This window comes from Hesperophylax consimilis, chromosome 3 (genome assembly GCF_061612785.1).
Source record: "Hesperophylax consimilis isolate HC1 chromosome 3, BYU_Hcon_1.0, whole genome shotgun sequence".
Taxonomy (NCBI): domain Eukaryota; kingdom Metazoa; phylum Arthropoda; class Insecta; order Trichoptera; family Limnephilidae; genus Hesperophylax; species Hesperophylax consimilis.
In genome coordinates this window covers 16,587,287-16,601,857 of record NC_142838.1, presented here as the reverse complement: position 1 = coordinate 16,601,857, position 14,571 = coordinate 16,587,287, and the positions used below count along the sequence as shown (strand labels likewise).

The following is a 14,571-nucleotide window of genomic DNA, read 5'->3' as shown; positions in this document are numbered from 1 at the left end:
AACTAATTATTTCACATTTTAATTGTAAGTTATGCAAGATGGCGGATGTTCTGTGTAATCACAAATAATGTATGAAATGATTGCAAGCATTATAAATTCTGTGGATTCTTTTGACAGTGATGACAATGTAGCAGATCCCACGTTTTCTGCATAAAACAATAACACAAACTCTTCTAGTAAGGAAGTTATATATGATTAGGATAAGACTTTGGTGCATTTCTAACCTGTTTCATGTAAAGTATGTTAACTGTTTTCAGTATGTTAACACGGTTTACACGCAACAACTTTGATCGATTTAAATTCTAATGCACATGCCATTATTTGCCTGGAAATTTTGTTATTTCATGTTATCAATCGACTACATATTTTGTGATTCACGAGGATCCAGATTAATTAAGAGAGTGGAATTAATTAATTAAATACATTAATTTCATCTTAACAACACCTTCAACAAGCCATAAATGCAACATGAAAATATTTTTCTTATTAAACGTTTATTTTATATTGAGCCGCATTTTTGTCGGACCCTATATTATGCTGGGTTGGTTGTATTGCCAGCAGTCAGTCGGGTAAGTACTGGGTCGGTACCTTTCCGGGTAGGTATCTCGCTGAGGTTCCGCCGGCATCCATGTAATTCTGCGATGCATTCTGCCTTTTGGCTCGGTTTTATTCACTTTATTTTGCCGTCGCAATTAGTAGTCCGAATGAACTGAATTCATTTCAGAAAGCTTTTTCTACGCTACCTCCATCGTACATTATTGTCAACGTTTGGCCGTTTGAACATTTTTACGTTGTGCATGCATAAATTTGGTTCTTTATTAACGTTTCGTGGTTTATTTTTGATTGATGAACATTGCCACATTATATTTTTGCTTTTTATTATTAAAAATAACTAAACAAATTGGCACTAACTATTTTGAAGCCAGTGTTTTAGAAGTAGCATCTTTCTTAACTTTCAAAATCGAAATTAGGTAATCAATCCATGAGGTTATATCCGTAACAAAGTTTATACAAAATTACCAATATCAACTGTTTGTACAATATTAAAAAAAAATATAATAAAAATAAAAGTACGTTTTTTAACCAACTAAATACTACCACACGAAGAAAACTTGTTGACCTAAAATATTGCCAATTTATTAAAAATCTGGTCAAATTTTTAGTATTCCTGTTCCGAACGGGCTTAAAGGAATGAATTGACAGATTTCATAAAAAAACTGTCAGTAAAAGACGAATGTGTTATGAGGATGTCGGAACAAGTGTTCATAAACATTCTTATATTGTCGCATGTCGTCATTATATTCACGAGGAAAAGTGCAGCTACATCAACACGTGTTCCGATATATTCTGAATGGACTAATATTTTATAAGAAATTGCTTGCCATCACGTTTTTACCAGGATTTTAATAAATCAGCCATGATCATTTTTTCCGTGTAATTAAATAAATTCAAATTCAAATTAAAATAATATTAATTGGCAAAAATTTACACATGTCAGAAACATTCCATGAAAAATGTGATACGTGTTCTTCATTACATTTTATTTTACGTGTCCTCAGATGGTAACCCGACTTATTATTATATTGTTTAGATACTGGCGTTAAAATCCCAGTATTTTACAAAATATTTATTTCATCATTAAGTAGGGTGAGCGTTTCATAATCTTGCGTAAAAATATTTTTAATAACTAGGTATAAATATTTTGTGATTTTTAAAAACATATATTTATAAAATTGGCGCAGTTTGTAGAGATTAAATCTAAAAATAAAAATATCACACACATTGAAATTAAAAATAGCCATAAACCGAAAATAACAACATGAAATATAATCACCGCAGAGGAACAAATTCCAAACGTTTAGGGGTGGTTAGGATCGCAGCTGGAATTATTTCAGAGCAGTGCGGCGCGGCGTTCTTCCCGCACTTTTGACATTATATTGGTTTTTATTGGGAAACTTTGTTATGGGATCGGACATATTGAGGGCCGGCTGCCGTCACGGAGCTGATGTTCCCGCCTTTCCTGGATCTGTTCTACGACCCCGCCGTACCATTACAACTTTTACAATAAGTTTTCACATTTTTCAGCCATTAAAATACCTTACTTACGAGGTTTAATAATTTTGAATACAATTTTGAAGGCAAATATTTTTTCAATCTTTTTGAGATAATAATAATAATCAACTCATATAATATATTATTTGCATTAGTGATTGAAATCTGTGGTAGTTGACTGACTCTTTTTATTTTTATATTTAAAAAAAAAACATTTTGGAGCCCATGGTATCTACAGGGTATTCCAATAAGAGGTGTTATTTTGATATTCAATCGTAAAAGATCAATGATTTCGTTGCTTGTGTGGCACGTAGCGCCGCTTTGTTGAAAGTAAACGTTGTCCAAATCAATACCGTCCAATTCACGCAATTCACAAAGCGCAATCCATTCACCGTAACTGTTGCTCCAGCCTCATTTTCGAAAAAGTAAGGTCCAATGACTCTGCCGGACCATAAACCGCACCAAACAGTCACACGTTGAGGAAAGAAAGGCTTTTTAACAATAACTCTTGGGTTTTCCGAGCCCCAGATGCTACAATTTTGCTTATTGACGAAGCCACCGAGGTGGAAATGGGCCTCATCACTCAAGGTGATTTGCATTTGATTCACTCAAGTGAATTTTAATAATTTCAATGCGTTGTTGAAGCGTGTATCGTTCCATTTTTATTAGTGGCGTAGTTTCTACTTTACAAATGTCAAAAAGTAACATCTACCGAAATAGCGGACTATTCAAAATAACACTTCTTATTGGAAAACCCTGTTTATAATAGATTCATCTAGAATCTTCATAAGAATACGTATCAGTACAAGGTTTATAAAATACTATTTACGCTAATAATTTTACGTAATATCGCATGTTTTTTCAATTAAAAATATATTTTGACTGTATGAATTGCTTTCTCAACGTGAAGATACTCATAAATATGAATTAAAATGTTGTTCGATATGGTTTAATGTATTTTAGAAGATTAGTTCCGAATAGGTTTGTTCCTGAAATGGAGGCTGATTGGCATGAAAGTAAACTCCAATATTCCCAGACAAAAAATCTCATCTTTGTCGCGGTGGAATGATAATATATCGAAACGAATTAACGAAAACTAAAGAAAAACCAATCTCAGCATGATATTCAAAACTGTAATAAAAAACTTCAAATCATAAACTTTCTGTACATTATGAAATTTTGTATGGACGAAACTTGCAGCATATTTTGATTTGAATTTCTGTTATATTATAAAATATTTAGTAGACAAAACACTGTGCCATAGAATGGTTCAATATTAAAGCAACCATAATTCGTAAAATGAAACGGTACCAAACTTTGGCCCGAAGACATAACACCAAAGTGTATCTCTCCTTGTTTTTCTTATACGTAAGTAAGTTCGATATGGGGGTTGTTTCTGCGTATTTTTTGTCTTGGATTTTATAGCCCCCCCACTGATATAAGTATCGGGCGCGATTGGTTTTGTAAATCAAAACATAGAGCCAATATCAAGGTCCACAACAGTATGCTTAGATTTTATTAAAATAATAAGGTCACCTTTATGTCGCTGTATAGTATCCAATTTCAACTATTTTCTTGAACGTCTTTTTATTGAACATTGTAAGAGATTCGATTTTACAGAATCTCCCTTTTGGGTTTAGGATCACAATTTGGTAAGAGATTAAAATCAATTCGATTTGTTTTCTTTCTTATATGAATACCGCGCGAGAGGCACTTATTTTTCTCCCAATATTGGGAAGTAGAATGATATGGAAAGAGAACGGTGTGGCCAGAAAATAATATCGTGGAAGTTCTCCGGCTGTACGGATCTAGTTACTAAAAACACTCCTAGCTACAGCTATTTTAACAAAATGTCTTATGTTTAATTGTTGCCTCTCATTAGCCACATGAAATCTCTTGTTATTTGGAATAAAAAGGTTACGAGTATTTAAAAAAAAAACAATTTTGACTATGCGCGTGATACAGTTACTAAATTGATCCAGTTTTTTTCGCTTCGTCAGTCCTGAACCCGCGACCTAAGGGCCTATCTATGGCCTAAGATCTTATTGCCCTGCTACGGAGTTATAAAATTTTTGTTGTAAGTAATTTCGTCATTAATTCATTATCATTCTTTGAAGATATTTTTACAACAGTGAATTCCACCAATCACAAATGAGCAAAAATAAGGAAGCATGCATTGATAATATCTCTATGGCAGCATGTCTTGAATTTTGACGAGATTTCATTCAGAATGCAGTGCTGATTATATAAATTTTTTTTTTCTTCATCCTTATCAGTTATCCTTTTTTACTTTCGAGCTAATTAGCTTTCACAACGTGTACTTCTTGTCCAAAATAAATTAGTTCCTACAACATAAATGTCTTTCAAGTAGTATTTCTCCACCTAAGTCATTCTGGGGATCAAATCGGATGTTTGAGGTTTTCCAGACTCGGGGGAGGAAATGAGATGTCTCTCACTTATTTGAATTTCCCCAAGAGATGCACTATGTTGATTGTAGGTTGAATATGGCACTTACTTTGTACTTTTTTTAATGTACGAATGTATATTTTATGTTAATACGTAGGTATTAAAAAAAATTAAGTAAAAAATGGCAATAAACTAAAATGATTGAAAAGACCAAAAGGAAAAATATTACAGGGTTTTCCAATAAGAGGTGTTATTTTGATATTCAATCGTTAAAGATCAATGGTTTAGTTGCTTGTGTGGCACGTAGCGCCTTTTTGTTGTAATTAAACGTTGTCCAAATCAATACTATCTAATTCCGGCAGTAAAAAAATATTAATCATCTCTCGATAGCGCAATCCATTCATCGTAACTGTTGCGCCAGCCTCATTCTCGAAAAAGTAAGGTCCAATGACTCCGCCGGACCATAAACCACACCAAGCAGTCACACGTTGAGGAAAAAAAGGTTTTTTAACAATAATTCTTGGGTTTTCTGAGCCCCAAATGCGACAATTTTGCTTGTTGACGAAGCCACCGAGGTGGAAATGGGCCTCATCACTCAAGGTGATTTGCATTTGATTCACTCAAGTGAATTTAAATAATTTCAATGCGTTTTTGAAGCGTGTATCGTTCCATTTTTATTAATGGCGTAGTTTCTACTCGTCAAATGTTAAAAAATGACAGCTTCAAAAGTAACATCTACCGAAATAGCGGACTATTCAAAATAACACTTCTTATTGGAAAACCTAGTAAACATATTTGATTTTTTTTCATTAATTAATTGCTGGAATAATGTACTTAAATTGTTTGGTTTTGAAATTACAATATGCATAGTTCCTACTGGAATATTATTTATCCAGTTCCTACCTACCTCCAACCATCACATTTGCTGTAAAAGGATTTGAAATTTAGAACAACGACAATAACACTTAGCAAATATCGAGTGCATTCGTTTTGGAAAAGACAAAACAAGAATTGAACTATTGGAAGCAAGTCGTTGATGTTTATCGTATGCAAAATTTAAAAAAGAAGGAATTTAACTATATTGAAAGTGCTTACACATTCATTGTATTGTGGCCCCAATATGGTATTGCAGTGGAACTCATGTGATTGTGTTGTGCTTGAACTAACTATATTGTTAAAGACAATATTAGCGATAACTAAACGAAAATTTGAAACAGAAAAATTAGAAAATGATTTGGTCACATCTAGGACCTGAACCCAGGAACCACGCGTTGCCGGGACAACGTTCTACCAACTGAGCTAATGGGATCCTATCTCCATTGGTCAAATTTAACTATATTTTAATAAGAACTACCAACATTGTCTTCATGTTCTCACCCCTAAATGTGACCGTATCTTTTTCTGATTTATCTGTTTCAAATTTTCTTTTAGGAATCGGTAATATTGTCTAAAGGAATTACATTTTACAATTTGAGGTTTTACTCACTAAGTTATTCCAAAAATAAAATAACTCTATTGTTTTGTGTGCTGCTTTGTGGTGAGTGATCGGTCTCCCTTATTTCCTTCTTTTATACCTTGTTTCATCCCTACACATATGATCATCCAATTCCAACAAACATCATTCTTTTCAACGGTCATTTTGTTTCAAATTAATTTACATCTGAAGCTGTAATTCGGAAGCAGTTTCGGATGCAATACAAACCTATATTATTTAATTTTTGTTAAATAATTATTTAAATTCGCCATAACTATTGTATTCAACACTTGGCTAGGCAGAGTATCTATAGATTTTGAGAGTTAGGTAGTGAATTAAAATTTTCTTCCAAAGCTTAAAAGTTGTATGTAACTAGTTTGCTTCTGTTAATTGAAAGATTTTTGCTATTTATATACATATAAATATACATTTACGCCCATGTAGCCTTTTACAAACATGTGGTAATAATACAGTGGAAGAGAAATCGAATGTAAAATTTTCTCTTAATATTATGTGGAACCCATGCAGAAGAAAAGTGTTATGCCAATGTTTATTGTTATTATTACTGAGGTATATTATTATAGCCTTCTTGTAACAATATTATGTAAAATTATGTTATTCCTCTTTAATCATAAATGTTTTTATTGGGTTAGACGGTGTATGAATGTGGTTTAAGCAAGGAATTTGTACAAGAACAGAGTTGCGTGGCGTCCCTCTCTTGAACTATCTGCCGATCCCCTTGGAAATGACGTGAAGGTTTTATAGGATGGGGTGTTTCATCTGTCCCATTTGATTGAAAAATTTTGTTCAATGCCAACCTTTGGTTCGTCTCAACTTTCAATCAAATTGTACGGCTTTACGGCTAATCACGATCATTAAAAAAAATGGCCGAGTTTCAAAGCCTTAGTAACATTATTGAATAATTCATATAATTCACAAGAAATATCTCTCAGCTCATCTTCATACTGTTAAATTTTAGAAGGTTAGTAATATAGTAGTTCCGGGAACAGTACACTTCGTATTAGAAATTTCTCCTCATAAGATTTGTTAGTAGGTACGAAAAAAAACCTACCTTGGTAATTAAGACAGCCTTCGTGGTGGAGAGGTAAGGCTCTGAACTAGAAAGCTGGAGATCGCTGGTTCGATTCTCGGCTTACGCAAGTAAATTTAATTTAATTATTTTGTGTTATTTCACAAATTACTCGTATAAAATAATATTTAGTATATTTGCGGCCCCTCCAGAGTGGAATATACTCTCTGTATTGCTCTGGTGAAAGACCACCATTAAGAATTGAAACGTTGCTTGCAATGGCTTTGGCCGTCTTTGGTGAACTGATCTGAATAGCCAGATACTTCCCAACCTTCCTCATCTCCATCTACTTCCTCTCCTCACTACCTTCAGCCTTATAACATACCCTAATTTGGGATGCTATAGTCTCTCTGTAGTAATAGGTTGAAGTTAAAGTAGATTGAGTTGAAATGAGATCCCTGAGGCGTATGTGTGGTAAAACCATGTTTGATCGTGTGAGGAATGTGGAGATCCGCAAAGAGTGCAAGGCTGATGTAGGCGTAATGAGTAAGATTAAGAAAGGGACGCTTAGATGGTTTGGGCATGTAGAGCACATGAGCGAAGATAGGAGTGTAAAGAGGATATATGATGCAAATGCGAATGGTAGTAGGAGTCGGGGACGCCCGAGGAAGACATGGCACGATCAAGTGAATCAGATACTCGAGTCGGGCCATGTCAAGAGTCAGAATAATAAAAGAGTATGTATGAGACGATGTATGAATGTGAATGAGGCAAGAAGTGTGTGCCAAGACCGAGTTGTTTGGCGGTCCGTCCTCTCTGCCTACCCTTGCGGGGAAACGGCGTGATGGTTAGTTAGTTAGTTAGTCTCTCTGGCTCCAGACGGTTGGGAGCAGTTGAGACTCTTGAGATGTTTCATACATAAAATAATCTTTACTGAAACTTTAAAATGAGCACCATCGTGAAACGAAAATGGAACGTACAAACAAATTACAGACAGTTGAAATGCAAAACAGTGAGTTAAAACAGGATAATAATGATTATGTTATTCTGACGAAAACAGCTTTACAGATATGAAAAGGGATTTAATTTCACATAACAAAATTTTGTTCTTAAATAATGTAGGCACATTCTAAATGTTATCCTGGTCTCATTGAAATACCTGAATCGAAATAAAACACGTCTTTAGATTAGTGTTCCATTCGCAATGATGTTTTAAGTGCAAAAATGGAATCTATAATAACCCTAATGGGATTGGCGGGAAGCCGGCAGAATAAGCCCCGCGCTGTTGTTACCAAATCGTGCGTCGAAATGAACTTACTCCTCGGAGCAGAAAATTGATTTCAATTCAAATTATTTGCATCAATTTGTAACGTTAATACGTTTCACCATTATCTCGGATCAGACTCGTTTGGGATGTTTCGTATACGATGTCATTGGGCGGAAAGGGACGGCCTCCATAGCATTGCAGTCTACGCTTTTCATTTTCAAATCGAGGGTCCGATTTCCGCACCATAAATAAAAAAACTTTATTTATCACTTATAGTAATTTATTTTTGGTGTATTATAACGTGTTGCGCTACTTCTTTATTTATCCATCGTTTGTGATGCATTACAGTTTGTAATACAGTGTCTATCATCAGGCCAGATGTGTAAAGATTTTTTTTTTTTCTTGATTCTTATGTTCATGATAATGATCTTTACACAAATATAACTGTTTCAAACGTACCTCGCAATTTTTACGTCGTATGGGTGTTTAAAATGCCACGGGCTATAGACTTAGAGGCCTTTTATTTTCTCGGTAGGGAAAAAATTGTAACCTAAAAACTCTACTAAAATTGTCATCCTCATTCGCAGCATCATCAGCTCACCATCAGCCAACCGTGACCAAATACTACAAAAGTGCCTGTTTGTGATGTGTGAAGAAAGATTGGGAAGGATTAGCGCCTTATCTTTAGGAATTCCTCCGCATTCGCTTGTGGTATTAAGACAATTCGCAGAAAACCTCAATCAGGAGAAAGAGGTCCTCTGTCAACTTGAAACAGAGATGGCTTTCAGAACATCAGCACATGATGTTCTGCATTGTAAGGTGTGAGTGTGTATGTCTGTTTTTATGCTAAAAGAATTTGAAGAGGACCCTTAAGAGGTATGACTTAGCCTCATGATAAATAGACCAGAGGAGCATCACACACGACCTTCCTGGATCGTACAATGTGGTGCGGATCATCATTTTTTGAAGATCAACAAAGGCTACATTGAAAAAAAAACAACTTATTAAAATAATCTCAAGATTAATAAAAATATCCTCAAGATTATTAAAGCTACATAACTCTACAATAAACAGCTTGTGATCGAAAAGTCTTTGTTTTTTTAAATATAATAAACTGAAAGGAAGTGTGACTGACATCACTAGAAGTGCGATTATTTAATAATTTGGAAAAGATGACTAAACGGCAAATATTGGGATAGAAGTCCGGAGATAAGGAAATATAAATATATGGATAGTTTTTTACTAGTCCGCGACTGAATCTGGGTAAGGCCAGATATGGTAGAGGTCCACCAGGATATGTTTAGGAAGTCCGTGAGTATACCTGAAGGTTAAGACGCAAAGAAAATTATACTGTCCAATATCTTGTCTAAGTTGATTTTATCTGTGTCCGAGTGATATGTAAAAACGTTCGGCCTGTCTTTGTGTATATTCGTACAAAGTCGGTATTTGTTCTCGGTCGTGTACTTTCTGTAAATATTGTGGTCAAGAATGTGCTTATGAAATAAGATGCGATACCGTGTCGCCAACTCTTTATTTATCTAAAAAAATGTTAAATTGGTTTTTGGTGTTCACTGGTAAGAGTTTCGGTATTATTTCTTCATTTTTTTAAGTTTAAAGAGAAAGGTTGAAGATCGCAGTCATGACGCTAACACATCTGATGTGATTTTGTGATGCAAACCATCTCTTCAAAAAGTTGCCTATCAATTGAATGAATATGCTTATTCAACTACCTAATATTTCGAGACGGGCAGAGAGGATAAATTACTTTGTAGTGAAACGTGTCAATACACATTTATAGAACTTATAAGACATATAATTTTGTAATTTCAACCATGACCGAGTTGACATCGCGCTTGGGTCCCACTCAGGCGTAGTGTGTTCAATTCCTTGGCTGGCTAAGTCCTCCATTACAACACAAGCGCAACATTTTCAGCTTACTGTGGTGGTAGTAGAAGATTTTCAAATATTGTCAGGTTATTCGTAACACGGGAATAATAGTCTTTCTTTAAAAAAAAAAAATGTTCGTGAACATGATTTACAATATGACCAAATGATCATGCAATGTCTTTTTTAACAATATTCATAACATTATATGCCATAAAATAAATAAAAAAAATACACCATGAATAGCAAGCAGGAATGATGGAAATAAAAAAAAATACTTTACCTGCAAAATTAAAAGACGGATTAAAGGACAAAAACGGCGATATTATAAAAAAATATTTACATAAAATAATAAAACATATATACATACGTAATATACAATACACACTTCAATACATTCAACCGTGCCTCATAATATTTGACTATTTTTTCATTACTGCCTCTATTATTGTATATAATTTTATTTCAACCATTTATATTTAATTTCAATTTATTATTGTATTTTATTCAATTGTAATAAAATTGAGAATTTGGAATTCGGACAAAGCATCCAGTGAGGCTCACATTAACGTTTGAAAAATGCATAATGCTATTATATCTATCTATATAAATAAAAATGTAAATTTTCGTTTCTTCAAAATATTAAATCTTGGAAAGTTCTTTACTGATTATGAAATTGTGACACAACTTTGCATTCCAATACATATTATGTACATGTCACCTGTGAGAGATAAAAATATTTTTTTTTTAAATAGCGCCATCTGTTGAACGTAAAAGCAACATACGCTATAGTTTCTCTATCTGCACAGGCAGATTGATCCACACAAACGCGTGGCGGGGTACAGCTAGTCAATTATATTAAACAATCCCAGATGCGCTAGAAAATTAAAAGAATAAAAAAAATGTATTCAATCTGAAGGTCACGGCATAATATTTATTTGTTAAAACACTTTTTTTCTTCAACTTGAAAACTTCAACAACGAACAATAAAAGCAAAGAACTGCCTATCCTCCAGTACTCAAATTGAAAGCTTCTGAATAAGAAAGTCCGAATCAATTCATGATTGTTGTTTTTTTTCTATTTTCTCCCCTAACAATACATCCCATCTATATTCTAGCGCTATATTCGTTCGCATGGTTTGCTACGTTTTTTACTGCCGGAACATTTTATGTAAAAAGTTTCCCGGGTCGTGTGACCTCGGAGGATATACTTAAGGTCGATTATTGAACTTTATTCCCCGTAAGTAATATTCAATACATTTGCAAACTAATATTTGTATTGTAAATTGAAAAAAAAAATTGTTCACACATCACAGTTCTCAAGAACTTTCGTTTTCCAAATAACGAAATATTTTCTTCAAATTTAAGACTATGTTCATCATACGATGTGTGACGAATATGAATAACACATTGTAGATATAAATATTTGACTGCCAAAGCAGTTTGTTAGCAGGTAAATTTCACAATATTAATTATAACACTAAAACACACATGTATCAAGAAGATGGAGTATAGAAAATAGATGGAGAAGAATGAAAAATAAAAATAATGAAATGAAAACTGTTACAGAATAAACTTTAAGAAAACCAATTTGAGAAAATTTTATTAGTCGGGAATTTGTTATTAGTCAGGCATCCGTTATTTACATTAACTCCACACAAGAGGCCCTTACACAAATATTTTACCTCGAAGCCTATGTCATCTTTGGAAATGCTGTGTAGAAGTTTTGGGAAGCAAAAAGGTATGAGGGAGGAATCCGGGGGTCAGTGTGTCAAGAATTGACGTAAGAATCCATCCTTCTCATTTTGGCTTTGGTTTAAGAGATTCTGGGTGGGGAGTTCAAAAGGTGTTCATCAACCGGCTTTTTCCGATCCGGCCCACCACTCAAATGGAAGATAGACGCATCTGTCACCAAGACCTGGAAAAACCTCAACCCATGAACATGGGAACCCGTACTAAGTCACCAAAGGTAGTGAATTACTTGGAGTGAAAGGTATTAATCATTTAATGAATGGTTTCCTGGGTTGGCGGTACCCATACCCGACTCTCAAATTGGAAATCTGTTTATTTAGGAAAAGCAGTATTTTATCATGGTGAAAAAGGGTAGGAAGTACACTTTGTCTTGTACAATCGTTTGAAATGGGAAATGCTTCTTGTTCGTCTTGGATAGTTAAAGTAGAATTGGTGAAGGTGAAAGTAGGATGCTGAGGTCACTTGCCTCAGCAAAAGAAACTGGTGAACGTGTCATACTTCTACGATGTGTTCGGTTGTTTATTTTTGTCCATAATCACACAAATCATAGCCATTTAGGCCCATTTGTGTATAACATTCGCAGTGTCTGTGACTACACCGGATGGGATTAATTTATTCATATTTTTATTCTGATGTAAGGGTTTATGAAATCCGCGAGTCCTACCCAGCGACCATCTTTAGACGATACTGTAAAAAACTCACTTGCTGTAGGTAACAATAAATTAAAACCTTAACTATTTTCCTGCAGTTCTTTCCAAAAAAAACTGTAGTTTTCTCCACTGGTTGTCTTTTTCATCCCTGTAGGCGCTAATAAATAATTTTTCACAATACTAACCATTGCAACTTTTGTCAACAGGTTCTAAATACCAGTCGAATTTGAATGAAATCGGAAAATCTGAGCAGAAGTCGAGTGATGGCACCAAGGGAGGAGGAAAAACTGACTGGGGCACGGGATCTAGGAGCACGAGTGGTAAGTCTCCTAATATAACTGTTATTACTGGCCAAATAATCAGACAATGACATTCAACAGAACCTGGCATTTAAATTGTAAGGTATTCAATTTCTACGCAGAATAATCACATTCACTCGAAGATGGCTTAAAACGCAAGATTTTTAACTCAATTTAATATTTTTCCAGGGAGGAGAAAATGTGTTTCGCTGTGTATTTTCTTGGAGTTTTTCATTCAGCAATAAATTTTACTAAATAAACCAGAAAATTTTGATAGATCCGTGAGTAAACTTAGAGGGACATACATTTTTAACATCACCCAATGGAGTTATAAAACTTCTCTGGCGATGTTTTTGCAAACTATGTAAATAAATTGGCGTTGCCAAAATTGTACAGGGTGCGCGGGGTGGACATGATAAGAAATGTCTAAAACATATATTTTTATTCAAAAACTTAAGTTCAATTGAGATGACCCACAGAAAACGAAGCACATAATAATTTTATGAAACAGAAAAAAATATTAATTCAATTTGATAGGTGGGTATAGGTACCGTCATCCGAGGAACCATTTATTGGATAACCAACATCTCTGTCATAGGTCACCTCAAGTGGTTCGATAAGTTTGGTGACTTAGCAGGGGTGCACGGGTTTGTGAGGTGAGGTTTGTCTAGGTCCAGACCTCTGCAGCAGGACAATTTTGACCCATCGCCTTGCATTCATACGTCCGTCACTCCTGGACACATTGATCCCCAGATTTCTACTCACCCCTCATAACGTTTTCCTTCCCAGATCTTTTTCTCCTTCACGTCTTTAAAAATATCCTCCATGCATAATCACCAAAGATGATATAGGCCTTGGGGGATAATATGTTCCTCAGGGCCACCTTTGTGGAGTCTAATTTACATAGCGCCGTTTTCGTGAAAAATTACCTCAAGGGCTATATATTTATCCCGTTTAATAGGTCAATTCATTTGATTTCATTTATGTTCCTTTCTTTTCTTTATTCAAACTCAAACATCAATTCAATAAATTATTCTTGCAGTAGGGTGAGAAGTGAATCCCCAACCAAAGTCAAGCATAACCTGAGGAGATCGTTAGTTGAGGTGTATATTAATTGTATGAATTTGTTTCAGGAACTGAAAAGGTTACTGTGAGGTGGATATATTTAGCAACACTCATCTGCCTCGCTATGAAGCTAACTCATTCATAACTTATATATAAAAAAAATAATATCAATGAAAAAAAATTAAATGTTTTTAATGAAAACTGATCACCAAAATGAAAATTTTGTTAATTTATTTAATATTTTGCTAATTAAAAATGTATTTCAATAGCCTTCATAACCTTTATTTTACTCCTTACAAAATAATCATTACAGTATTGTAAAGCTTCTGCTAAAGAATTAAATTTTATTTCTACTAAATATGCATTAATATTTTAATATGTTTAACTCGAACAATTTTAAAAGTTGTTAAAATGTTGTGGTTAAGAAAAAAAAACTTTAATCAAATAACTTATAAATTAATTTACGGATATAACTATGTAAACAAATAATATATAAGTCACACAGGGTGAATTTATCTTAACTTATTGTTTGAAATTTCTATTATTGTTTAAACCCGATAGATGTTTTTTTTTTATATTGAGCACAATTGCACGAAATATATAAATGGTTGTAAAATTAAATGCATTAAATTTTGAGTAGTTTTTCGTGTTAATTCAATGCGAAATTCCTACTATCATATTTTAAAACGAACT

The 14,571-nt window shown here is 34.0% G+C and overlaps 1 protein-coding gene across 2 annotated transcripts in view; it reads left to right on the top strand.

The window, feature by feature from the left end:
• Positions 1-14,246, top strand: part of LOC149425031 (lachesin-like) — a 267,174-nt gene extending 252,928 nt beyond the window's left edge. For both annotated transcript variants that reach the window (XM_089650917.1, XM_089650918.1), the window contains exons 9-10: positions 12,721-12,834; positions 13,947-14,246. In XM_089650917.1, the coding sequence (XP_089507043.1) occupies positions 12,721-12,834; positions 13,947-14,023 (191 nt within the window). In that variant the 3' untranslated portion in view covers positions 14,024-14,246. The remainder of the gene's footprint in view (positions 1-12,720; positions 12,835-13,946) is intronic.
• The last annotated feature ends 325 nt before the right edge of the window (positions 14,247-14,571 follow it).